Source organism: Spermophilus citellus (genome assembly GCF_964194105.1).
Source record: "Spermophilus citellus genome assembly, chromosome: 7".
NCBI classification, from domain to species: Eukaryota; Metazoa; Chordata; class Mammalia; order Rodentia; family Sciuridae; genus Spermophilus; species Spermophilus citellus.
In genome coordinates, this window is record NC_138188.1 from 56442286 (window position 1) to 56470238 (window position 27953).

Sequence of the window (27953 nt, forward strand, 5' to 3'; positions counted from 1 at the left end):
TGAGTCACTTAGTGTCTTGCTTTTGCTGGGGCTAGCTTTGAATTCTTAATCCTCCTGAGGAGCCGCTGGAATTACAGGCTTGCACCATCGTGTCAGACTACTCATTTCTTTTTATTGTTGAATAATGTTCCACTTTCTGGATATACTGTACTGGTTTATCCACTTACCTACTAAAGGATATCTTGTTAACTTCCATATTTGAGAAATTATGAATAAAACTGCTATATTCATTTGCAAGTTTTCATGTGGATATGTTTTGAACTAATTTGGTTAAATACCAAGGAGTGCAGCTGCTGGATTATATAGTAAGAATGTTTAGTTTTCCAAGAAACTGTCAAACGCTTTCAAAGTGGTTATTCCATTTTGCAATTCCTCCAGCAATGAGTTTGAATTCCTATTGCTTCACATCTTCTCCAGCATTTGGGGTTATTTGTGTTTGATTTTGGCTATTCTAACTAGTATGTTATGTGTTTTGAGTGAAGTTAGACTTATGTTCATACTAAGGTAGAAATACAAGAGAATGACAGGGTGGAGGTAGTAAACACTGGCACAGGGACAGCCAGCCCAATAATGGCAATTTCTTCCATTACAGAAGGACTGCCACCCCTTTTCTTTTGATTTTACAATTCAGCAAGTTGGAACAGTTAATACAGGAATTATGTTCTGCATGTTCATGTTTTTATTAACAACACTGCACAGTGTGTAGTTATAAATGCATAAGTGATTATATATTAAAAGTTTATCTATTTTTATTAACAACACTGCACAGTGTGTAGTTATAAATGCATAAGTGATTATATATTAAAAGTTTATCTTTCTTTTTGGGCATGGTGGTACATGCCTGCAATCCCAGCAGTTTGGGAGGCTGAGGCAGGAGGATTGTAAGTTCCAAGTCAGCCTCAGCAACTTAGCAGGACCCTGTCTCAAAATAAAAAAACAAAACAAAAAGGGCTGGAGATGTGGCTCAGTGGTTAAGTGCCCCTGGGTTCAATCCCTGGCAATAAAAAAGTCTATGTTTCTCATTACAACCTTTATGAAGATAGGGATTTATTTCCTAGTACAGTGTCTGATACACACTAAGTACTGAATAAATGATACATTTATAAATACATGAATTAATGAATGAATGATTTATATCCTGCAGGGTCTCAAGAATGTTGGGAAAATAGCTAAAGCAACAGAAACTTGATGCATAGAAGATTCTTATATGCACAGAGAAATACTTACCTCTTCTAAGCATTATAAAAGGCACATATTATAAAGGAAAAGGTAGAACTGACTTTATAAAAATAAAATGTAAACAACAAAAACCAAAATCAATAAAGCTTTTTGTATTTCAAAACATTATAAATAATGGAAAGGTAAACAATAAAATGGGAAAAATATTACTACTTGGATGATAGCCTTAATACATAAAACACATCTTTAAACATCAGAAAAAAAGACAAATATCCTAATAGAAAACTGAACAAAGGATACTCATTTTGTAAAGATACTTGCTCTTATGAAGAATTACTCTATGTAATGATGTCTTAAGGTAAAGTGAGCAACAATGGGCTGGGGTTGTGGGCTCAGCGGCAGAGTGCTCACCTAGCACGTGCGAGGCCCTGGGTTCGATCCTAAGCACCACATAAAAATAAATAAATAAAATAAAAATATTGTGTCCGACTAAAAGCTAAATACTTTTTTAAAAAAGATTTTTTAGTTTTAGATGGACACAATATCTTTTTTTTTTTTTTATGGTGCTGAAAATTGAACCCAGTGCCTCACGCATGCTAGGCCAGCGTGCTACCACTTGAGCCACATCCCCAGCCCTAAATATTTTTTTTAAAAAGTGAGAAACAATGTAAAAAGTTAAAAATAAAAAGGTATATATCTTTAATGTTTTCTATGTGCTAATAAAATCAATTTTCAACTATCCATGGGTGCATTATTCTTTGACTTCTTTTTTTTATAATCCATAATTCAAAGTCACATTGATTTTTTTTTCACTTATTACCAACAATATAGAGCAACTTTGAGTGGGGCTAAATAATGAACCATTTTCATTCAATCATTAGCCTATATTTATAGTATGTTTACTGTGTGCCAGGCATTATACTGGTGCTTGGATTATAATGGAGACAAAAACAGGCATAATTCATCCCTCAAGAAATATATATATTAGAGTGTGAGAAAACAGTCATTAATTTAAAAGATCACACAAATATATATTTTTAATTCTCATGAGCATTCTTAAATAAAAGTACATAAGATGGGGCAAGAGAAGTCGTGTAAGTGTTTTAAGCAACTTTATGTTTGATTATTTTGGTATTTGGAATTGACCAGAGGCACTTAAACACTCAGCCACATCCCTAGCCCCCTTTAAAAAATTTTTTTTTGAGACAGAGTCCCATTAAGTTAAGCAAGATATTTTTTTCAGGATTGGATTTGTGACTTTAACTTTTTAAAATACTACACCTATTTCTTTCCCTCTGCTAGGTATCCTCTCTGACTGGATTGAAAGAGGGTAAGATTGACAATGATCCATACATTGGAAGGCCATAGTAGTGGTCTAGGTGAGAAATGATGGTAGATTGGATGTGAGGTATGATTGCAGACATAAAGAGTAGTGTACATGTTAGTGTTATAGATGTATTCTCATCAGGATTTGGTGATTTGGATATGGGGCCTAAAGGAGATGGAATAAAGAATAATTCCTGGGTTTCTGATTAGTGCAAATGGATGGATGGTGACATCCACAGAGAAAGAAAACATTAGGGAGGGGGCAGTAGCTGGGTTTTGAATGCACTGATTTGAGGTTAGCAGAAATGTTGAGTGAGTAATTGGAAGCAAAAGCTTATTAAGAGATGTCTGACTACAAACACTGAGGAGCATATAATGTAAAGATGATAACTGACGTCTTGGGCTCAGATAGGAACTTCTAGGATAACAATACAGGGTGAGAGAAAAAAAATGAACCAAGTCTTGAGAAAATCCAACACTTACTTATTGGAGCATATTTTCCCCTTCTCTACTTCTTGTATGTCCTTTTCATTTCTTAGTCTAAAATCAAAATTGTGTTACTTCTTATTCTCATAGTTGAGCTAATTTGCATCTAAAAATTTCTGATTTTCTCTTATTTCTATAATCTAATATTCTCCCCTACTTCCAAGGAGAGAGGTATTTACTCTCTAAGTTAAACTATACCTTAAAAAATTAGACTATTCATTTTTGGATATGGTAGTTCCATAAATTGCCTTTGCCTCTAACTTATCTGTAAGTTTGATTTCACTGGTTAAAATAAAACAAATCAGTAAATTAATCTGCAAGGTGAGCAAAGAAGCAAACATTTAGTTGCCCATCCATAGGCTTCTTTACATATTACATTGCTTCAGGAATTTTGCTACTTTCTAAATAGACATTGGGAGAGGTATTAAAGCTTGATGAGCCTTCACAGTGTCTCTCATCAGAAAATATAGAGGATAATAACTCAGTGTAAATAAACACATCATCGAGTGTAGAGCACAGAAAGAAAAGAGATGGGAAGACCAGGGGAATAGCTGAAAAAAATGTATAAAAGATTTTTCACCTATAAGATAATGACTTTTTTTTAAACAGAAGACTTCCTTCAGGAGCAAAAACTGTTTTGTAATTAAGAAAAATTTGGCAAGGAGATATGCTAAAGGCTTGCTGGACAGAACTGGCAAAACAAAACAAAACATAACAAAATACAATATATAACTAGAAGAGAGATCTGAAGAAAAGGATAAAGTCCATGAGGATTAAAAAATATGTTAATTGGAAACAAGGGAAAATTAGACCTATCTCAGAATAATATGCTTTACCATTACTTAGTGTCCCTCGACTCCCTGCCTGTCTGCCTCCCAGACAAATTAAAAAAAAAATAGTGCAGAAAGAGAGATGCAGATTAGGGTATAAGGAAATTTTCTGATAGCAAAGAAGTTTTTAAACATTGGATATAAAAGTCTCACAAAGAAAAATCACCATTTCTTTCTCAAGGTGTTCTTAAAAGAAAAAAGCAATTTTGTTTGTCTTTTCCTGAATATATGGCTGTGTTCCAATAGACCCAAGGGACTACCTAAGTTAGAAATAAAACAAGCAGAAAATGACCATTTATTCTTTACTGTCAGGTCTCTCATCTTACCAAAAAAAAAAAAAAAAAAAAAGAAAACAGTGATAATAATAAATAAAGACTGTTATTTTTCTTTTTCTTCACTTAACTGAGCACTCATTTCTTTGACTCTTTTCAGTATCTCTATTGAAAAAAAATCTAAAGAGCAGTAATTGATTAATGCCACAGCATAATCTCAGCATCTAAATTAAATATAAAGTAGCATAATAGAAAAATTAGAATCATGAACTATGCAGGCACTACCCACTTCTAAATTCCCTCCCTTCCAATCACACAAATAGATAACTAAAAACTACATTTCTCAGAATTCCTTACAGATAGAAATTTATAGTTCAGTTTATGCCCCTTAAATGAATTTGTGAGAAATCAATATATCTAGGCTAGCTATGGGCATGTTTTTGATGATTGAAAGTCTTTAAAATTATCATATTAGGGAAATATTTATGAAAGTATAATAGTTTGAGAGGGAGGGATGTATATTTTGAGTAGATAGAGAGAAATGGGGAGCCTTTTAAGAAGTTTCTCTAGCAAAAGTGAGGCTAGAAACCAGGGATTGAAAAGTTACTTTGCAAGTAGTGCAGTGATGATTAAAAGTATGGCTATAAGAAGAATAAAAACTAGACCCTTATCTCTTACTGTGCACAAAAATCAACCCAAAATGGATCAAAGACCACAAATATGCAACTCCTAAAAGAAAACAGTGTCAACGCTCCAGCTTTTAGGCACAGGCAAAGACTTTCTCAATAGGATCCCTAAAGCTCAGGAAATAATGCCAAGAATTAATAAATGGGACAGCATCAAATTAAAAAGCTTCTGCACAGCAAAAGAAACAATTAGGAATGTGATAAGAAAACACACAGAAAGGGAGGAAATCTTTGCTAGCTACTCTTCTGATAGAGGATTAATATTATAATACATTAAGAGCTCAAAAACTTTACACCCCCAAAATCAAATAATCCAATTAATAAATAGGCAAATGAATTACAGACAGTTCTCAAGAAAAGAAATATAAATGACCAACAAGTATATGAAAAAAATGTTCAGAATTATTAGCAATTAGGGAAATACAAATAAAAACTACACTGAAATTTCCTCTCATAGCAGTCAGAATGGCAAGCATCAAGAATACAAGTAATAAGAAATGCTAGAGAGGATGTGGACTAAAAGAACACTTTTATACTGTTTGTGGGATTGTAAATTAGTACAACTACTATGGAAATCAGTATGGAAGCTTCTCAAAAAATGAGGCATGGATGGGCTGGGGATGTGGCTCAGGCGGTAGCGCGCTTGCCTGGCATGCGTGCCGCCCGGGTTCGATCCTCAGCACCACATACCAACAAAGATGTTGTGTCCGCCGAGAACTAAAAAATAAAAAAATATTAAAAAAAAATGAGGCATGGAACAACCATATGACCTAGCTATAACACTTCTTGGTATTTACACCGAAGAATTAAAGTCATCTTATTATAGTGCATACCCATGTATAGCAGCACAATTCATGGTAGCCAAACTATGGAACCAGCCTAGGTGTCCATCAATGGATGAATGGATAAAGAAAACATGGTATATATACTCAATGGAGCTTTATTCAGCCATGAAGAAAAAATGAAATTACATCATTTACAGGAAACTGGAGGGAACTAGAGACCATCATGTTAAGTGAAATAAGTCAAACACAGATGGTTAAGGGTCATATGTTTTCTCTTATATGCAGAAGGCCAGAGAAGAAATAGGAAAACAGATGTGAGAATGTATCTCCTAAAAGTCAAACAAAGATCAGTTGAAGAAAAGGAACAAAGGATGGTAGGCAGGGAAGAAGGGGTGAAAGGCTGGGGTATGATATAGGTCAAATTATATTGTTATATTGTGTGCATGTACGAATATGTAACAAAAAAATCTCATCAATATGTACAACTATAATGCACCAATAAAAATATGGGAAAAAAAGTTTCGGCTATAGTTGTAAGAAGCTATTCTGGGCATTTTGGCTCAAGTAGCAATGAATGAATGTTGGAGATTACTGAGACAACATAAAAGGTAGAAATGAGGAACTCGTTTGAAAGTGCCATGGAAATAGGACATATGTCTTACCTTTACCTCTGTATCATCTTAGATCACTTGATTTTTTTTGTTACACAATCTTTACTTGAAATATTATGTATAGGAATCTACCCTCAAGTTATACTATGTGCGACTAAAGATTTTTTAGTAGGCCTATCAAGAATCCTACCAAAAGGAAAAAAATATAAACAGAAACGTTTTGTGAATAATCTTATATTTAAACTATTCAGATTTCTAAATTTAGTCTTACTACCAGTGCTCCCAACATAAAATAAATGTTTTCAATGGAAACCATTTGGGGAATACAGGAAAATTGAAGGGAATCCAGTTGTTCTTAGTGTACATAGAGGAGCCTTCAAAAGAACTTGGGTATAATATTGGGATGTTAACATTGTATTCTACTTAGGTATACCAGATTGAATTAACTCCAACATTCTTGAGGGCCCTTTTCTTACTTTTCTGCTACACTATACCTATCAGAGTTGGTTGTGTTCTTGAGTCTGTTATTTTTTTCATTTTGAATTACTCAAAAAAAAAGTTCTTACCTCTTATAGGGAAAGATACAAAATTTTATCTTCCACCCATGCTGGTTGACATCATTGGATCCAGTACAAAACCAATTATTCAATTATTTACATTTTTTTTCTCATTTTAAATGTTAGAACATCAGTGTGTGTTAATGAGGATATAAAAACATAGCAAATACTTAGGTTAACATTAGTATTTAGAAAATTTGTTTGAGAATTATCAGAAAGAAGTCTAGGGCAGGGTTGGGCTTGTGGCTCAGTGGTAGAGTGCCTAGCATATGTTAGGCACTAGGTTCCATCCTTAGCACCACATAAAAAAATAAATAAAATATGTACATCTACACGCTTTCTGGCAAGCACTCTACCTCTGAGCTACAACCCCAGCCCAGAATAAATTTTTTTAAAAGCTACATTTTTAATGTTCTTTATATACTTGTAAGGCTCAACTGAGCCATTTGATAGTAGAATATGGTTATTACCTAGAAATTATTTATCACTTTTGTGTCTTATGAAAACCTAGGTTTGCCATTAGCTCTGTGTTCATTCCCAATTTACTTATAATAATAAAGCATTTGTTTAATAAACATTTTATTTTTTAAAAATATTTTTATTAGTTATTGATGGACCTTTATTTATTTATATGTGGTGCTGAGACTCAAACCCAGTGCATTGCACATGCTAGGCGTTTAGGTGCAAAGGACAGTTTATTTACACCTGACCCACAGTTATTCTCAATGTGTGAACTAAATACTCACAGGGTAGTGTTTGTCTCAAAGGCTAAAATCAGAATTGCAGAATAAGAATCCATGCATTTTTTTTCTTGAGATTTCTATACAGGGATCCACTGAAAAGTATTAGAGAAATATAAATATTAGACTAATCATCTTGGTGGTAATCAATGGATGTTAGACTAGTGAATGAGTTATCAGAATAATTGAACTTCAGTTTCAACTTCTAATTTGCTGAATTGTGGTATTCATTTAACCTCTTTGTTCCTCACTTTCCCTCATATTTATAAACAGACAAGAACTCCTCTGTCTTCCTCAGAGGACTGAGGATAAAAGAATAGAAATAAGTAGCTATATATGAAAATCTTTATTTTATTTATTTTTATGAGGTACTGAGGGTCAGACCCAGTGCCTCACATGTGCTAGGCAAGTGCTGTACCACTGAGTCACAATCCCAGCCTTATAAAAATCTTTGTAATTTCACATAATATGCAAATATGTTTGTCACTAAAGTCTCTTTTTTAAAACTCTAATATATTAGAACTTAAAATAAAGTTTAACAAAAAGCTTATTTAAGCATTTTAAAAATCGCCAAGTAAACTATGTGAATTTCTTAATAGGAAAATGCCTAGGAGATTTGCTTGAAAAATTATTTTATTGATTTCCACACAGATGAACTACATAGATGTAAATGTCAAAGCATTATCTCCACAGAATATGCAGGAAGTCTGGGTTTATTAATTAATTCATCAAATTGTGCCTTGCTAATTAACCTGCAGAGAGATCATTATAGTAACCTGTGTTTTCTACATAGTTATGGAGGAAACAGAGTGTGTGTCCTAAAGTCATCACTATAGAAATGTTACTGAATGTGCTTTGGGGTGTGTGGTTTTACTGCTACTTCAGGGCCTCATCTGACTTATAGTTCTGGAGTCTTTAACAGTTTATCTACAAATTTCTCTTGCCAATTAACAAATGGGACTTACTTAAACTAAAAAGTTTTTTCTCAGCAAGAGAAACAATAAAAGAGGTAAATAGAGAGCCTACATCCTGGGAACAAATTTTTACCCCTCACACCTCAGATAGAGCCCTAATATCCAGAATATACAAAGAACTCAAAAAATTAAACAATAAGATAACAAATAACCCAATCAACAAATGGGCCAAGGACCTGAACAGACACTTCTCAGAGGAGGACATACAATCAATCAACAAGTACATGAAAAAATGCTCACCATCTCTAGCAATCAGAGAAATGCAAATCAAAACTACCCTAAGATACCATCTCACTCCTGTAAGATTGGCAGCCATTATGAAGTCAAACAACAATAAGTGTTGGCGAGGATGTGGGGAAAAGGGTACACTTGTACACTGCTGGTGGGACTGCAAATTGGTGAGGCCAATTTGGAAAGCAGTATGGAGATTCCTGGGAAAGCTGGGAATGGATCCACCATTTGACCCAGCTATCGCCCTTCTCGGACTATTCCCTGAGGACCTTAAAAGAGCATACTATAGGGATACTGCCACATCAATGATTATAGCGGCACAATTCACAATAGCTAGACTGTGGAACCAACCTAGATGCCCTTCAATAGATGAATGGATTAAAAAATGTGGCATCTATACACAATGGAGTATTATGCAGCACTAAGAAATGACAAAATCATAGAATTCGCAGGGAAATGGATGGCATTAGAGCAGATTATGCTAAGTGAAGCTAGCCAATCCCTAAAAAACAAATGCCAAATGTCTTCTTTGATATAAAGAGAGCAACTAAGAACAGAACAGGAAGGAAGAGCATGAGGGAAAGACTAACAGTAAACAAAGACGAATGGGGGGAGAGAAAGGGAGAGAGAAGGGAAAGCATATGAAAATGGTAGGAGACCTTCAATGATACACAAAATTATAAGAGGTTGTGAGGGGCAAGGAGGAGGGAAAAAATAAGGGGAGAGAATTGAACAACAGCAGAGGAGGTAGAGAGGGAAGATTGGAGGGGAGGGGAGGGGAGGGGGGATAGTAGGGGATAGGAATGGTAGCAGAATACAACAGTCACTAATATGCCATTATGTAAAAATGTGAGTGTGTAACCGATGTGATTCTGCAATTTGTATTTGGGGTAAAAATGGGAGTTCAAAACCCAATTGAGTCAAATGTATGAAAGATGATATATCATGAGCTCTGTAATGTTTTGAACAATCAATAAAAAAAATTGCTCTTGCCATAAAGTTTCATGTAATAATGCAATGAAAAGTAAATGGATAATTTACAGTAGTAAATAATGTAAACTTGTCTTCATAGTAATACTGAGGAATAACATTTTTGTTCTTAAAGGATTTAGAGTTTATTATCTGATTTGGGCATCTCTTGACTATTGAACAAAATGACCTAATTTATTTTACACTGTTTTCTCTATCAATATTTTCTCAAAATATTGAAAAGTGTAAAGCAGAGCAGGAAACCATATCTTAGTTTTCAAACAGTATATTCAGTTTTCAACAATATGTTATAGACTATTAACAGTTCTTCATATTTCCTTTCTTTTTTTGTATGTTTGTATTATTGGGATCATATCCTATGCACCATTTAAATGATTAAGTTTTATTTTTTTGTGATGGAAACCTGCCTTTTGTAGGAACTTTGGCAAAGTTGTGGAAAATAGACAAAAATCTAAAGCAGAAAATGAAAATCACATATTAATCTACTATTGTGGTTATCACTGTGAACATTTTGATGTATTTCCTTCAAGTGCTTTAAAATTTTAATTTTAAAAAATTGGGATACCATTTCCTGAGACCAGGCAGTTTATATTCTTCCAGTCCAGCGGACTGGATGAACCAGATCAGCACTCTTCTTCCTGGACAGGGGTAGTCAGAGTTGATATTTTCCTTTTAAGTTCACTTGTTTCCATATTCTAAGTTGACAAGTACATTGTGCTTTTCTTGTGCAGATTTTCATCTTCAAGGCCCACCGACACCTGCCCAAATTTCAGGTTATACTTGATGGTTTCTGTAAACCTGTACTTTTCTCTGCAGCCCTCGTCGCCTTCTCCTGCTATGGTTGAGAGGCGGCAGGAGGCTGCTACTTGGGGGTTTCAAATCCACTTTTAAACTAGAAAGGCAGTCAGAGCGCTCGCTCCGCTGTGTGGTCAGGAGCGCTTCAGGGTCCTATTCGGAAGCTCAGCGTCGCTTGTGGAAGGACTGTGACCAGGGAAGGCCTTGGTGGCGGGGGCTCCTTGCTCCAGGGACAAAGGCTATTTGAGGGAGGCCAGCCTTTTCTCGCCTCCCGAGGTTGTCATCAGAACGCGCTTGCATGGGACTTCAAGTCCCCTATTCTACAGATCTTAGGTGGGAGAAAGTTGCCAGGTCCCAAGGCGTTCTCAGCGTCTCAGGAGATCCCGGCAGGCCTTTGTTGAGGATTGTTTAGACGGCTGCAAACGGTAGGTTTCTCTCGGTCTCGCTTTTGTGAGTCGGGATAAGTGCGTCCCTTCTCGCTTGCCTTATGTCAGGCGAGGCGAAGAGCGTACTATTTTCCAGTCTGCCGGAGGGGGGGACACTCACGTGCGACTCTCTGCTTCCCGGAGAGCAGCACTGGCTCCCACGAAACTAACGCTCGATCTACTAGGAGGAGATTTTATTGTTCTGGGAGCCTGCACAAAGGCAGGAACTACTATCTTCAAGAACTAGACAATGGACGCGCTCCTTCACTCCCCCTCGGTTCGCTTGAATTGGCCCGGTCTGCCTGCGTTAGCCTGCCGCCACAAAGCTTCCTCAGCCTCTGACAGCTTGTCTGGGAGCACCTCAGGGTCTCAAATCCTAGCTCAAGGGGCGGGGCGAGCGCGCGCGGGGCGGGGCAAGCGCAAGACTGAGTGCTAGCCAGGGGCGCGCGAGCAAAGCCGAAAGGAGCCGAGCCGAGCCGAGCTGAGCCGAGCCGCGAGGTGCCGGGGAGAGGCAGGCAGAGCCGGGCCGGCAGCCTGCGGCTCTGTGCGGATTGTGCGGTGTAGCCGGGCTCTGCGTCTACCAGCCTCAGCCCAGGCTCCTGCAAAACTTTTATTCTCTTGGGCCCCCCGGGGTGTGTGAAGGCGTCGGAACGTTCAGCTGTCTCCGCGCCCTCTGCAGCGGCGACTGAGGGGACCTGCATCCTTTGCCCGCCGGGCTCTCGTGCCCTCAGCCTCCTCACCTGCCGATCGCTCCCCGGAGCCGCGAGGGGGCACCCCCGGAGGGATCGCGCGGGCCCGGTCGCCCCGAACTCCCGCTTGCCGCGGCAGACCCGCCCGGCGCAACTTTAACTTGGTTCCTCTCGCCCAGCCCCGGCACCCGAGGCTGCCGCCGCCGCCGCCGCCACCACCACCACCACCACCGCCCCCGCCGCCGCCGCCGCGGCTGCCGCGGTTTCACAAAGGGCGCAGGAGGGGAGGCGGCACTGGCGGCAGGCACCGGCCTCCGGGCCGCCGAGGCAGGGAGACAAAAGGGAAACTGCCTCTGCTTGCGGTGCGGGTTTGGAACAACCAGCTCATCCGCCTCTTGCTCGGCTCCGTGCGCTTCCTCCCCACTACCCTAGGCTACTGCTCCGCCTCCCTCCAGGCGGGCTGTCCCCGCAGTGCTTCGGACCCGGCGAGCCTTCAGGGCGCGCGTCGCTGCTGGTGGTTGGGACTCTAGTGATAATAAATGATAGAGGATACGATGACTTTGCTGTCTCTGCTGGGTCGCATCATGCGCTACTTCTTGCTTAGACCCGAGACGCTTTTCCTGCTGTGCATCAGCTTAGCGCTCTGGAGTTACTTCTTCCACACGGACGAAGTAAAGACCATCGTCAAGTCCAGCCGGGACGCGGTGAAGATGGTGAAGGGCAAGGTGGCTGAGATTATGCAGAACGATCGACTTGGAGGGCTTGACGTGCTGGAGGCCGAGTTTTCTAAGACCTGGGAGTTCAAGAGCCATAACGTGGCGGTGTATTCCATCCAGGGCCGAAGAGACCACATGGAGGACCGCTTCGAAGTTCTTACCGACCTGGCCAACAAAACGCACCCGTCCATCTTTGGGATCTTCGATGGGCACGGCGGCGAGGTAGGAGTTCCACTGGGTGCGCTTCCACCCACCCCCCCACCCGTGTGTATGATTGTGTGTGTGTGTGTGTGTGTGTGTGTGTGTAAACAACAGGATGTCGCATGTGCGACGGGGTAGGACTTGGGTGAGAGGGGCGTGGTGTCTGGACAGCTGTGGCTCAAGTTGCCCCAAACACTGCTGTATGGGGACCTTGGAGCCCAGCGACCTGTTTAGCAGAGAGTCATTCACCACATATTTCGTGCTGTTTTAATATGAGGTCTCCAAAGCCAAATGACCGTGCTAGTTTTTCGGGAAGAATTAATGGTATTTCCAGTGAACTTTTGTCCCGGGCCTCAGAGCCCCCGTTCCAGAGTTTGAGGATGCATTACCACAAAGAAGGAAGACAGTATCTTTGATGTATTCTTAGAGAAAGGGACAAAATCTGCAAGGTAGAGAGTTGGTTGAGGGTGAAGGAAACCGTGACTCTTTCCCTTTGCCTTCACTCTAGGGAGGAACTCAGAGTGGCTCTGCTCTTCCTCCCAAGGCCATCAACTTTGCGAGTTCAACAGAGAGCACCTCGCTGGCCCAAGGTTTTTTTTTTTTTTTTTTTTTTTTTTTTTTTTTTTTTTTTTTTTAAAGCTAGATCGCCTCATGGGACCCTGATGCCCCCGCCTATGCATATATACCAGTGCCCGCAGAGCTGGCTGTGCCCTGACCTCACCCCTGTGCCCTAGTCAGCATGGGGGTGCAGATGTCCCTTTGCTTGTAAACACCTTTGTTTGGAGGTTCATTTGGGAGCAGGAGATGGGGCTAAAGGCCAGCTTAGGTCTCTCTCACTTTTCTGCTGCATCTGGGTGGTTTGTTGGGACTTAGTTTCCTGATGGTGGGGCTAGGGTTGGTTCCTGTCCTTGGCTTGGACCTGGGCTAAGTCTGACACATGTGGCTCCAGTGTCCTGCTCCAAAAAAAACATCAGGCCAGTCACCCCATCTTTCTTTGGACAGTTTGTAACAAAGTTTCATTGCTTAATACCCCTTTCCCTTTGGCAGCATACTTTCTTTCTTAATTTTTGGCAGCATACTTTCTTACTCTTCCTTTCTTCTTCTTTTTCCCCCCATTATTCTTCTTCACTCCCACCTGATTCCCCTTCTTTGCCCTCTGATTGTTGTGTGGGTTGTAGGGAACTGTAGGGACTGTCATTCTCTTTCAGGCATTTGCTTGTTCTTTGGCCTTGATTTTGGGTAAACATTGAAAAAACTTTCAATTGGTTATTTTATCTGCATTCTCCACCCACCATCTGCAAATCTTTCCCTGGTTCTGTTCTACTTGCCCTGTAGAACCCACTTTGCCAAGAATGAAAAAAAAACAATTAGAAAACTTTCTTGATAGAACTGAAATCAGGTTTTGCTATTTTCCATCCACCTTAGTCTTTTTAATTGTCTATCTTAAAAATGAAATTTTCTTACTAATAGTAATTTTGTAGCCTTTTGTCTGATGTGGGTTTTCCCTCTCCTTGACCACAGCCTAGATGAAAGATGTGAAGTTAATTGGGAAGAGACACTGCATACTTGGGCAAAAACATAGCTGAATGATAAGGTTGCCAGTATAAGGACTGATTTGTCTTCTTGAGTCAGAATGTCTGTATTTTCATTTTATGTCCCTAGACTCAGGAGGGGAGAAGGAAATTATTATTCTATCATTTGTAAATCATTTAATAAACATACTTTATCCTATATTAAAATTCTTGGCTAATGATAATCTGATTTTGGTCTTAGCACAATTTTACTTTTAATTAAAAGGTTTTGATATAATAGTAATGTTGTAAAACTTTGGGTTGTGGTGGTCTAGATGTGATATATTGGCATGTTTTGAGCCTGTGTGTGTAAGTGATTGGGTGATTACAGTTTTTTTTTCTTCTAAATTGATTTTCTAAAACCTGAAAGTTGAAGACCCAAGCAGGTTTCAGGTTGAAATTTTTCAGTACTATCTTGTTTTATATGTACTTGGCTTTTTCATTAAATTTTTAATATTAAATGAAAATATGGTCATTTTTAGCCAAACTATGATTTTCATTGTGCTTTATGTTGAAATGCATGCTGTTTGCAAAATAATTAATATACCCTCAGAAATAGAATAATGGTTCTCTCTATAACCTTTTACCATGTGCAACCTGTTCATTCATTTTGGCTGTGATTTAAGGCAAAATAGGGTAAGTGCTATAAAAGGAGCTATTTAGTTGTTGTTGAGACTATAGTAATAACAAATACTATTGGATTATTTCTGTCTAGGTTTTTCTTTATATATCATTTGAAGACAATCCCCTGGTCTAATTCTTGTCTTTTGTGTTGTTTAACTCCTTTAACATTCACCAGAGGAGGGTGCCGCTGTTTGATTTGTTATAAATAACAGTTATGTCCTTTCAGAAAAGAAGGAATACTCCATTACATACACACACACCTCACACACACACACACACCTCACACACACACACACACACACACACACACACACACATAGAGTCTCTAGAGTGGTAGAGAGGATAAATGAGGAGCTTAATTTTATTTCTAATAATTCACATTAATAAAGAAGCAAAGACCCACCTATAATGATGATCTAGAAGGGACCTTGTATATCTTTGTATATCTATTGTATTGTTGTATACCCATTTCGTTCCACTTTTTTTTTAGATTGCTGGGAAAACTGTGACCTTCCAAAGACTACGTTGCTAGTTTGAGGGCTTTAGTTTATAGATCTTCATATTAAGCCACTGGAAAAATTGGTTTGCATATTTGCGCAGAGAAATAGCACTCTTTGGAAATACAAGGATGATAGAGACATAACCCCTATCTTTAAAAAGTTTCAGTCTAATGAGAGATAGACCTTTATACAAAAAAAAAAATGATAGCCATGGCATGCTTTTGGTGTTATGGGAACATAGAGGAGGGACATTTAACTCAAACTGAGAAGTAGAAGGCCTAGAGAAAAACAGTGAAGGCATCATTTACTGCAAGATTAAAAGCATAGGCTTTGACTTGAGATCTGGCTTTGAATTTATGTTCTGCCTTAGACTAGTAGTGACCTTGGACAAATTGCTTAAACTGCTTTATCTGGGAGTTTCTTATCTTAAAAATAGAGATAATAATGCATATAAGGTGTATATGCCCTCATCAATTTTTTTTTCTGTTTTTCTTTTTTTAAATTGGTTGTTCACAACATTACAAAGCTCTTGACATATCATATTTCATACATTAGATTGAAGTGGGTTATGAACCCCCAATTTTACCCCAAATGCAAATTGCAGAATCACGTCGGTTACACATCCACTATTTTACATAATGCCCTATTAGTAATTGTTGTATTCTGCTACCTTTCCTATCCCCTACTATCCCCCTCCCCTCCCCTCCCATCTTCTCTCTCTACCCCATCTACTGTAATTCATTTCTCTCCTTGTTTATTTTCCCATTCCCCTCACAACCTCTTATATGTAATTTTGTATAGCAATGAGGGTCTCCCTTCATTTCCATGCAATTTCCCCTTTCTCTCCCTTTCCCTCCCATCTCATGTCTCTGTTTAATGTTAAACTTTTCTTCCTGCTCTTCCTCCCTGCTCTGTTCATAGTTGCTCTCATTATATCAAAGAAGACCCTTCTAGAGAAGTGCTTAATGGACAGAAGGGTATGGAAGAAGAAAGCTCAGGAACTGAGAAGTCAGCTGTGTTGTGGTGATAATATTAAGGGAGAGAGACGCTACCAGGGGAAGCCACAAATTTGATCTCTAGAAAGATGAATATAAGGCAAGGAAAATTCTTTAGGTGTTCCTGAAACTCTCTCTTCGTTCTAACTTATGGTGAACTTCTGATTACTAATTCAGGATTCTGTTTATATGTACATTAATAAAGCAGCATTCTGACATCACATGTGAATTTTCTGATAAGTGACAAGGAGTATTCTCTATGATTAATTAATAAATTGGTATTCTAATTGTAACTGAACTCTTATGAGTTGGGTTAGCATGTATTAATTCTATTCAACTATGGATTTTTTGGGCGTGGGGTGGGTACCAGGGATTGAACTCAGGGGCAGTCAACCACTCAGCCACATCCCCAGCCCTATTTTGTATTTTATTTAGAGACAGGTCTCACTGAGTTGCTTATGCCTCGCTTTTTGCTGAGGCTGGCTTTGAACTTGCAATCCTCCTGTCTCAGCCTCCCAAGCCACTGGGATTAAGGCATGCACCACTGCATCTGGCAACCATGGATTTTTTGACAGAAATATATCTCTGGACTTGGTATGCTGAAAATTAGATTCTAGGTAGCTGTGATTTCATTTAGATGGATGAAATCTTAAGGACTATTGTCTCTAAGTTCCTACAGGCCAGCTTCTTCACTTGATCCTCTTAGACATTTGGGACATCTTAATCTCTTAGTCTAGGAGAAGGATGACTGTATATACATATCTAAAGCTATGAGTTTATGTGGTATAATGTAAGATTAAAACAAAAAGTAAAAAAAAAGCTCAGATTGTATCAATTGGTGTAGAAGGGTTGTTAGTTTTAAAATTTGAAGTTCAAAATAATGTTTATCTAAGAAAATGACTGCTTTTTGTGCTTAACTGTAGTTTTATCCATAGGCAATAAATTAAAAAAAATACTATGTAGAAAAAATATCACTAATCGTTTGAGGTTCTTTGTCAGTGTTCATAGCTGAAACTTATGCAGGGAATGGATTGTTATGTGTTACATATGTTTATGGGTGTTACTAAAAGATTTTTACACGTGAAACATCTTAACCACCATAGTCCAGTGGAAAGTCATATATATCTTGACAGTTGATACAGGACTTGAAAAAGTCCCACATTTCATATCAGTTCCACATTTAGGTGCAATACTTCTCAGAAGCTCAGAAGAGAAATGCTTATGGATGGTTGCCTGAAGGATACCCATAATCCAGCCTAGTTCAGTGATTCTTAACTTTTCTTGAGTCATGCTTCCTTTTGAGAATGTTATGAAACTATAGGCATATTTCCCAGAAAAAAACAGATATGCATATCAAACTTTGTTTATAATTTTAAAGGCAAGTGATGCATGAGGCCTCTCTATTTCAGGTTAGTCTGGATAACATAGTCTGTTTCTGGTGAATCTAGACCTGCAAGGAGCCTTTCTCTCCAGTATTTGCATTTATTATTGTTATGTTATCTGTTAGGGTTGTTCTAAGAATGGTCTTCCAAAGCTGTCTGAGAAATCAACTGCAAGGATGTTGCTTGGGTCTTTGTTACATTATATAGCATCCTCTTTATGAAGACCAGGGGAGTAAAAATATTCTAATTCTTTTTTGTTTTATCTTAAGGATATTGAATCATGACAGACTGAGTTATCCTGTGTTTTTTGGCTGCTGGAAGTGTGAAGAGCCCAACTCTGACCCCTAGCATGCACAGAATTTTATAGAATACATTTATTTGATGCATAAACCTTACTTCCAGGATAGCTTATCTTCCTTATATTCAATTTTCTTTTGTTCTTTTTCTTCTTAGATATGTCATTTTATCTTGTTGTGTCATATGTATTTTCATTGGATCCTTCTGAAATAAGATATATTCTGAATAAATAAATTATGAATGGCACAGTGAGTGATCCGCTTTTTAGGCATTATAACTGAGGTTAGTAAATGTTTGATTCCACATAATGGTATAGAAGAAGCCTAGAGATTTGGTGTTGGCAAACGCCCGATGGCTTAAGAGGAAAGTCAGATTATTTTGGTTTAAAATGGTACATTAAAATTTCTGCTGAAAAAACAAAGCTTTTTTTCTTCCTCCCAATTAAATCCTCTCTTGTGTTTCTGACTGCTGATTTTCTTGCGTCTTTCAATCAGGTTTTTAAGAAATTTAGTTCAATGAAGCCAAAATTTTCTGCCGCATGTGGAAAACAGTTGTCTGTGTGATGTCCAAGGATGAATCAGTGCATTCTCTGCCCTCAGGGAACAGCCTATCTATTTGCAGTGATGAGGTTTTAAAAAATAGCAGAGTTACAAGATGCAATTTTATCTAGAAGAGCTATGAGATGCCCATTACCTGATGTGCAAGCCTGTCTGAGGGAGCTTGGGAGAGTCTTGGATAATTTTGAGGAGGAATTGACATTTGATTGTATCCTGTCATTTCTGTAGAAAAATTGGGTGGAAGGAGGAGGGGAAGATGACATTACATATGGAAGAAAAAGTGTGGAAATGGTTTGGAGGAAGTAAAATGTGGGTGCAATTTGAAGACAGGTATCCCATTTGTTTAGAGCAGGCTTTCTCCAAGAGTAGTCATCTAGAAGCCCATTTATTATTTTCTCTGTATTTGAGTACTATTTGTGTTTTGATATACTTGATATTGTTTATACAGATTAGCTGTTTTTTTGTTAAGTAATTTATTTGAAAGTAAATTTCATATCAACACTGTGAGTAGATGACCTATGCAATAAAATTCTTGGCCTTCAACCTGTCAAGAAATGGTCTCCCATCTTGATGGAGTAGAATGTTCTAAAGTAGTTCTTCTTCCAGTCTCTGGTTTCCTCTAGAGTCACTCTGCCTCCTCTCCCCTTGCTTTTTATGAACAGAAAAGTGGCTTTTAAAATTTAATTGCCAAGCCCTGTGCAGTGGTGCATCCCTGTAATCTCAGCAGCTCTGGAGGCTGAGACAGGATGATTAAGAGTTCGAAGCCAGCCTCAGCAATGGCAAAGTGCTAAGAAACTCAGTGAGACCCTTTATCTAAATAAAATACAAAAAAGGGCTGGGGATGTGATTCAGTGGTTGAGTGCCCCTGAGCTCAATCCCTGGTAACACCATCAGTGCCCCCCTTCCCCCCCAAAAAGAAAGATTTTTATGGGCTGGGGATATAGCTCAGTTGGTAGAGTGCTTGCCTTACATGTACAAGGTCCTGGGTTCAATCCGTAGCACCCCCCCAAAAAAAAGATTAATTGCCATAATTTGAAGCAAGGCAGGCTGCTTGTTCCCTTTACAGGGGAGAGTATTCTCAGTGATGCTACTCTTTCAGGAACCCTGGTTTGGAATGTGTCTTTGTATTGTGATTTGTGAAAGAGAAGATTTCATGTATAACACACCTTTATAGGGAACCCAGAGTTTTAAGTATTTCCCAATGTTCTGGCACAAATTCCACCCCTCTCTCTTTTTTATGGTGGTAGGGATTGAACATAGGTCTGAGCCATATTCCCAGTCCCTCACACTATTTTTTATTTATTTTTCTTTCTTTTCCCTTCTTTTTCTTGGGGATGGTACTAGTGGTAATTGGGCCCAGGGCCTGGCACATCCTAGGAAAGTGCTCTACCACGGAGCCACATCCCCAGCCCTTTTATTTTAATTTGAGACAGTCTCACTAAGTTGCCCAGGGTGGCTTTAAATGTGGATCCTCCTGCTTTAGCCTCCTCAGTGTCTGGGATTATAGGCATATGATACCACTCCCAGTTCACCCCCATTTCTAATGCAGTCAAACAAGTGGAATCATAGGAATAAACTTGAATCCTTTCTAGTTTTGTTTTGAAATAGAATTTTAGTAGTTAGCCAGGTTGGCCTCAATTCATAGGCTCAAGTCATCTTCCTGCTTCATCCTCCTGTTAGCTGGGAGTATAGGCACATGCCTTTGCATTTAGCTAGTTTAGTTATAAAAAGTAGATAATTTGGGCTGGGGTTGTGGCTTAGTGGTAGAATGCTCATCTAGCATGTATGAGGCATTGGGTTCCATCCTCAGTACCACATAAAAATAAAATAAGGATATTGTGTCCACCTAAAACTGAAAAATAAATATTTTTTAAAAAAGTAGATAATTTACATTTTTTGGTACTTGAGCCATTATTGGTCACGATTATTTATGACATACTAATAATGACAAAGTATACTAGTATGCTGGGATACACAGTTTAGGAGTTTTGGCCTATGGGTTAGATATATAAGTGAAGAAAGTAGGAGGTGCTTCTGGAACTGTTGTTAGGACTGATATTGAAAGCTATCTGAGGAGCCTGGGTTGTGTTCTGTAAATATTGGAGAACCACTGGATATTTTTGAGCAAAAGGTGGAATAAAATCCATGCTTTAGTAATCTTTTCCTATAATCTACATAAAGGATTTGATTTACATAAAGAAGATAGTAGTGTGAAGTGGGAGGGTCAGTTGGGAAGCCTGGGCCAAAACATTGAAGATGAAGCCCAGGGGTGTGGGCCACAGCTGAGAGGTAGGCTGAGTGTGGATGGCAGAACCCCTACGTGGCAAAACTATTTTCAAGATTCCTAGTGTGGAACTATAAACATTAAAAAGAGTTGTTAGATGGAAAAAAAGAGCATACTTTGGACTATAGGGAGTTTGGATGTAAATTTGTTTTGTTTGTCCCTTGTATTTAGACATTTTCTGGGATTCATAAAATGTACATTCACCATTTAATTTGTCAATTCATAAAACATTTCTGTTATACTTTTCTAGATGGACACATTTTAAAATAAGAATATATATTTTATACAGTACCTGACTTAATCAAATAGAAAGGCTTTTATTAACATTTTACTTTGTTACTAGGATTAATTTAGGTTTTGTTACAAAGAGTAGGTTTTCTAAGAGCAAAAAAACTACACAATGTCTTTAGTGCTTTTAAATGATTTCATTATCTTGACAGTGATTTAAAAGATGTAGATCATTCAATCTCAGATTTAAGTGATCCCTTCATTAGGGACTTGTTTTTGAAAAAATAATAGAGTTTAATATTGAAATGCATTTGTTTTATTAATTCCTATTTTGATTTTTAACCACTTCAGGAATATATTTTTGTGGTTTAACTTCTATTAATGTTATAATAATCTTAATGAATATTAAATCTAAAGCAAGTAAAACATTTAAAATAAGTTGATTTTAAAATAATAAAAGTAATATAATGACGTTACAGATAGTATAGAAAAGAAAAAATAGTAACTCCAAGTCTTATTGCCCTGACACATTCATTGCTATTATTTTGGTATATTGCTTGCTGATCTTTTTTATGAGCATTTTAAATAAATTGTGCTAGTTATAAATAATTTTATTTTTTTAAACTTTGTATATTACTGTAAACACACTGTTATTTTGCTCTATAATTTTTTTTGGGGGGGCGTACGGGGGATTGAACTCAGGGGCACTCAACCACTTAGCCACATCCCCAGCCCTATTTTGTATTTTATTTAGAGACAGGGTCTCACTGAGTTGCTTAGTGCCTCGTCCTTGCTGAGGCTGGCTTTGAACTCATGATCCTCCTGCCTCACCTCCTGAGCTGCTGGGATTAGAGGCATGTGCCACTGTGCTGGCTTGCTCTGTAATTCTTTATATTTAATTTTAATTCTTTATATTTTTATTTCTTACTTTTTTTGGGATGGAGTAATGTTTTATTGAATAGATGGATATTTGTTAAATTACTCTGCTGCTTTATTCATTTACTTTCCTCTTTTTTTGGTACTCGGGATTGAATTCAGGGGCACATGACCACTGAGCTACATCCCCAGCCCTATTTTTTGTATTTTATTTAGAGAAAGGGTCTCACTGAGTTGTTTAGCACCTCGCTGTTGCTGAGGTTGGCTTTGGATTCTCAATCCTCCCGCCTCAGCCTCTTGAACCTCTGGGATTACAGGAGGGCACCACCCCAACTGGTTTAGTTTCCTAACTTTTTGCCATTGTAATTAACATTGTAATAAATATTTTTGTGTTTCTACTACAAAAGTATGGATTATTTCTTTAGGGCAGATTGCCAGAATTGGGATTTCTGGATCAAAGGAGAAATAAGCCATTACTGGTGGCAATATTAGTAACAATAATGACTGACATTATTTGTAATATGCTAGGCAGAGTTTAAGTACTTTTTATATGTTATCTAATTTTAATTTTCATAAGACTTTGTAAAATCATTATTATTACATTACTCCTGTTTTGTAGATGGGAAAATTAAGGCCCAGAGACATTAAGCAGTTTGTCCAAATTCTCTTTCAGCTCATAGGTGGTAAAACTAAAATTTTAAACTGCTGTTAGACTTAGAACTATCTGTCTCCAGAACTGGTGCTCTCAGTTTCTGATTGAAGTTCTACAAATCTCATAATTTGGGCAGTAAAATGCTGATTGTGTTGTTACATGGACTTTGCCTTGTCTTCTAGTTTTGCTCAGTAGGACTTTGGGTTTCTTATATGATTGATGTTCCTATCATGTGTTATGGTGTCCCTAAAAATTCTATGCTGCAAATGTTGGTAGGTATATCTTATAATTACCTAGCAAAGTCTGTAATTATGAAAAGATAGGATCAGAAGGCAAAGCAGGTGATACCTTACATTCAAACAGAGTTCTGACGTATCCCACTTTTTTCTAGCAGAATATCTCTCCTACTACAGAGTATTCCTAATATTCTTTTGTGTTGGCTTATGAAAGGCTTGTGTAGAAATTAGAGTGGTATTAGCATAGCCAGTTACGATGATCAAAATAATTTGTTATATTTTACTCTGAAGTACAAAAGCTTGCCTTTAGGATAAATATGTGTGTGTGCATATTTGTGCAATTTCTCTTTATACTGAAGCACTGATGGTTTGTTTTCCTTTTTGAGAACTAAAATAATTTCCTAATACATCTAACTAACAAATAAACTAACAAATATATTTGTCAATTTATTATTATTGTTTTTTGAGACTAGAGCTTACTAAATTGCTTGGGATCTCACTAAAGTTGGCCTTGAACATGACTTCTTATTTGCTATGATTAATGATTGTTTATTTTAAACAGCAAAATGTCTTTTTCTCATTTGTTTGTAATACTGAGTTGGTTTGTTTAGTTTGACTAGATACTGGTCCTGTGTTTCCATTCCAGAGGTTTAATACATTATTCTCTTAGCCATCCTTAAGTCAAGCCCAGGCTTTGGTCATAGATAGTTATAATCTGTTTTTAATACAAATCTTTAAAGGCCAAGTTTAAACAAACAAAGGAAGCCATAATTTTCTACATGGTTAATAGAATTTAATAACTTTTATAACTTTGTTTTATAATTGTAGGCTCTCCTTTGAAAAATACAAAGCATTTTCAGTAAATATTCTTGTAGATAAAAATTATATATACTGATAAACTGATGTTCTTTCAGTGAAGTTGAAGTCTGTGTATGAGAAAGCTTGACTACTGGGAATTAAGACCTCATGAATGCTGGGCAAGTGCTGTACCACTGAGCTACATCCCCAACTCAAGATATAATATTTCTGAAAAAACAAATCTTAAAGACTTCATCACTTCATCTCTAAGGAGATATTTCATCTTTTTTTTCTTTTTCTATTTCTATTTCTTTATAATAGGGCCCAATTTAATGAAAATTTAGCTGCCTCCAACTTTTCTAGAATGAAAGAGGGCTATAGCAATTGAGTTTGTTATAAATGAAACTTATCTTCCTCCATTCCTAGAAGACAGGGGAGTTCTGATTGGGCATGGGGCTCCTGAAGGTAAGATTGGGGCCATTGCATACATTAGTGAAAGATGTACACTGTACAGTAATTCCAAGTAGAGAGACACCATTTTCTTATGTATACAGAACCGTCTGCTTCCCAAGTTAAGCATTTATGGGTCTACAATAACTTGATGCTGCAGTCTGGCTGGGCACAGAATCACAAGCCACTCAAGCAGGAACAAAACTTTATTTTTGAAAATGCCGCCAATACCCCGTACACGTCCCGGAAGAAGCCGGTCCACCCACGCGGTGGTGTTCTACTGGAACCCCAGAAGAACTTCCTGCCCCGGAATTCCCTCCTACTGTACTTCCCCAACCAATGGGAACTCTCCAGGAGTCCCGTAGCAGGCCGAGGTGAATAGCAGGAGTCCAATATCCATATGAATGCAAATCTTAACATAATCATATCATCTCAATGGCTAGCTGGCATCACCTTACAACCAAAAGTGCCATGCATCATATTACTTGGCTGTGGCTCTTAGCACCTGCCCCCTTCTGTTTAATTAAGCAACAGGCAATGTGGCTAGGGACCGTGCCTGTTAGGTATGTCCAATTCAACATATGGTTCTTACCCGTCATCGGAAAACTGACCTCTAGGCATCAGCCTCCTGTCTTAGGTTGATACCATTGCAATTGAATCATACCCGTCACTGACTACTGGTCCAGTATATAGCCATACCTGTGGATAGGCCTATGCACCAGTGGGGGGGTGAGGTTCTTTCCCTCACCTCTGTTGGCACCCAAATTTGGCCTTGGTGCCGGTGGGGGGGTGAGGTTCTTTGCCTCACCTCAGTTGGCCCCCAAAATTAGACCATCACTAGTAGAAGGGAGGAGGATACAGAAATGCCACGACATCAAGTCAATAGACGGCTCTTTAGGAAAAATTGCATCACTAGTGACACATCAGCAAAGATACGCCAGCACTACCATAGTTCGCTGTATCAACAAATAGAGCACAATGCATACAAGTGATACATAGTCCAGGCAAGTTTTGTAAGCAGTTCAAAGTGGAGGAATCTATCAATATGTCCATTTCCTCCCAAAATAAATCGACTCAGTGATTGAGCATTACTTGTTGAGTTATTATTCATTGATGCATCAGTTTATACAGTTTGTTGTGATAATTATTGAAGAAGTTGTAGTTTGGTTTCATCTTTGTCTTCACCGGCACTGGGATGAAAATAGGGATTTTGAAAATGATGTTAAGAAAAAAAATGTAATACTTCAAGGTATTAAGAAAACAATTTTTAGAACAATTTACATTATCTTGAACAGAATTATTAAATATAATGAAAAGGAAAGGTGAAAGTAAACAAACAGATCTGTTAACCTGCTTATTTGTACACATATTAAAACAATCTTCAACAGCTGTTTATCCAAATTAAATTAAACCATTAAAATCATGTGAATAATAAAAAAAATTTTGGATCCATATATTTATGAGCACTCCTCATATATGATATATGGACATACTCACATACAGACATACAACACAAAACAGAAATGTGCACACGTAACATACAACACATAAGACAATAGTAAAGGCCTTGTAGATTTACCTAGGTGAAATCTCCATTGCAATGTTTAAAAACTCCATAGTCAAAAAATAAAACTGATCAGAAAAACATTAATCTAGGTCTGTATGAGCTCAAAAATAAAATGGAACTTTATGATGTGGGAAAAAGCAATAATAAAATAGATATTGAAAAAAGCATCCTGGTTAATCACTGTCGCAGATGTAAGAATAGCCAAACTGGAGCTCTGGATATCAGCTGTTATGGATTTGAGTCAAATCATCTTCCTTTTGGTCTGTAGATATTGTTTTGGTTAACCTCTCTGGAATCCGAATCAGCTGCTGTTCCTCCTGTGGAAAAACACAGACAGAGCCCCGACTCCAGACTATCACTGGGTCCGGACCTTTCCATTGTCCTGTTAGAATATCCTTCCAAAGTACCTTAGGCTTATGTACATTTTTTGGATACAAATGTCTTTCCGCAGCACTAAGCCCTGATGAATCCAAATTTAAAAAGTTTAGAGTAAAAAGGGTTATTTTAAGTTTATCTTTGGGGGATATATACCCCTTTCCAATTCCCTCCTTTTGTTTTAATAAGTACATTTTAATAGTTTGATGAGCTCTTTCAACTATGCCTTGTCCTTGTGGATTGTATGGAATTCCTGTTATGTGAGTAATGCCAAATGATGAGCAAAATTGTTTAAAAGAGGTAGAAGTATAACCAGGACCATTATCCATTTTTAACTGTTTTGGAACGCCCACAGTGGCAAAATTTTGTAAGCAATGAGCTATAACATCTTTAGTTTTTTTCTCCGGCATGAAGGGACACCATCAAAAATCCGGAAGAAGTATCAACTGTAACATGCAAATATTTTAATTTTCCAAATTCTGGCAAGTGTGTGACATCCATCTGCCAAATATGGTTAGGTATCAGTCCTCTAGGATTGACTCCAAGATTAACTTGTGGTAAAAAGGTCACACAATTTTGACATTGTTTTATTATTTGTCTAGCTTGTTCCTTAGTTATTTTAAAACGCTTTTGTAAAGTATTAGCATTGACATGGAACCTTTTATGAAAATTTATAGCTTCTTCTATTGTGGAGAAAATATGTATGTCATGTGTAGATTTATCTGCTAGTTCATTGCCCAAACTAAGGGCTCCAGGCAATCTTGTATGTGCCCTGATATGTCCTATAAAGAATGGATCTTTTCTGTCCCAAATTAGACTTTGTATAGCGGAAAACAAAGAGAAAACAGTAGAGGAAGGGGAAATCTTACCAGCATCTTCAAGGGATACTATAGCATTAACTACATACCGACTATCAGAAAATAAATTAAATACAGAATCTTTAAACATCATAAAAGCTTGAAATACTGCATTAAGCTCTACCTTTTGAGCTGATTGTTTGGGTACTAGAAATGTAAAAGTTTGATCAGGAGTAACTACTGCTGCTGTACCATTGTTTGACCCATCAGTGAATATATTTGGAGCATTCATGATAGGGGTTTTTCTTGTCATTTTTGGAAAAATGACAGGATGCTTAGACCAAAAAGACAACAAAGGATTAGATGGTAAGTGATTATCAAATGAAACACTAGATTTACACATGATTATTGCCCAAGTATTTAACTCATTAGCTAACTCATCAATTTGATCCATAGTATATGAAGTAATAATTTTATTGGGAGAAATCCCAAACACTCCCTTTGCTGCTTTTATTCCTTTGAGTATTAATTGTCCTACAGCCTCAGGATATCTAGTAAGAATAGTGTTAGGAGAATAAGATAAATGTATCCACAATAATGGACCTTCTTGCCAAAATACTCCTGTAGGAATATTTTTTGTTGGTAGTACAATAAATAATAAAGGCAAACTTATATCAATTCTATCCAAATGCATATTTTCCATATATGTTTCAATGATTTTTAATGCTTTTCTTGCTTCAGGCGTTAACATGCGGGGTGAATTTGGATCTGATGGACCTTTTAGAATATCAAATAAAGGTCCCAACTCTCCTGTTGGTATGCCTAGATAAGGCCTTATCCAATTTATGTCTCCCAATAACTTTTGAAAGTCATTAAGTGATTTGAGTTGATCTACTCGTATTTGAATTTTTGGTGGACGGACCATGGTTGAGGATAATAGAACTCCTAAATAATTAATTGGAAGATTTAATTGTACTTTATCTATTGCTATCTCTAGATTATAATTTTTTAATAAATTTGTAAGTGTGGCATAACATTCTAGTAATGTGTTTTTATCTTTATGTGCCAATAACACATCATCCATATAGTGAAATATTTGTAGTTCAGGATTTTGATTTCTAAGTGGCTGGATTGCTTTATTAACATAAATTTGACACATAGTTGGACTATTAGCCATCCCTTGAGGGAGTACTTTCCATTCATATCTCTGATCAGGACCTTCATGATTTAGTGCAGGGATAGTAAATGAAAAATGTGGACTATCCTCGGGA

The 27953-nt window shown here is 37.6% G+C and overlaps 1 protein-coding gene across 1 annotated transcript in view; it reads left to right on the plus strand.

The window, feature by feature from the left end:
• Positions 1 to 9921: 9921 nt before the first annotated feature.
• The window catches only part of PPM1L (protein phosphatase, Mg2+/Mn2+ dependent 1L), a 311756-nt gene continuing 293724 nt past the window's right edge, over positions 9922 to 27953 (plus strand). The window contains exon 1 of the mRNA XM_081301445.1: positions 9922 to 12514. Within this exon, the coding sequence (XP_081157571.1) occupies positions 12116 to 12514 (399 nt within the window). The 5' untranslated portion in view covers positions 9922 to 12115. The remainder of the gene's footprint in view (positions 12515 to 27953) is intronic.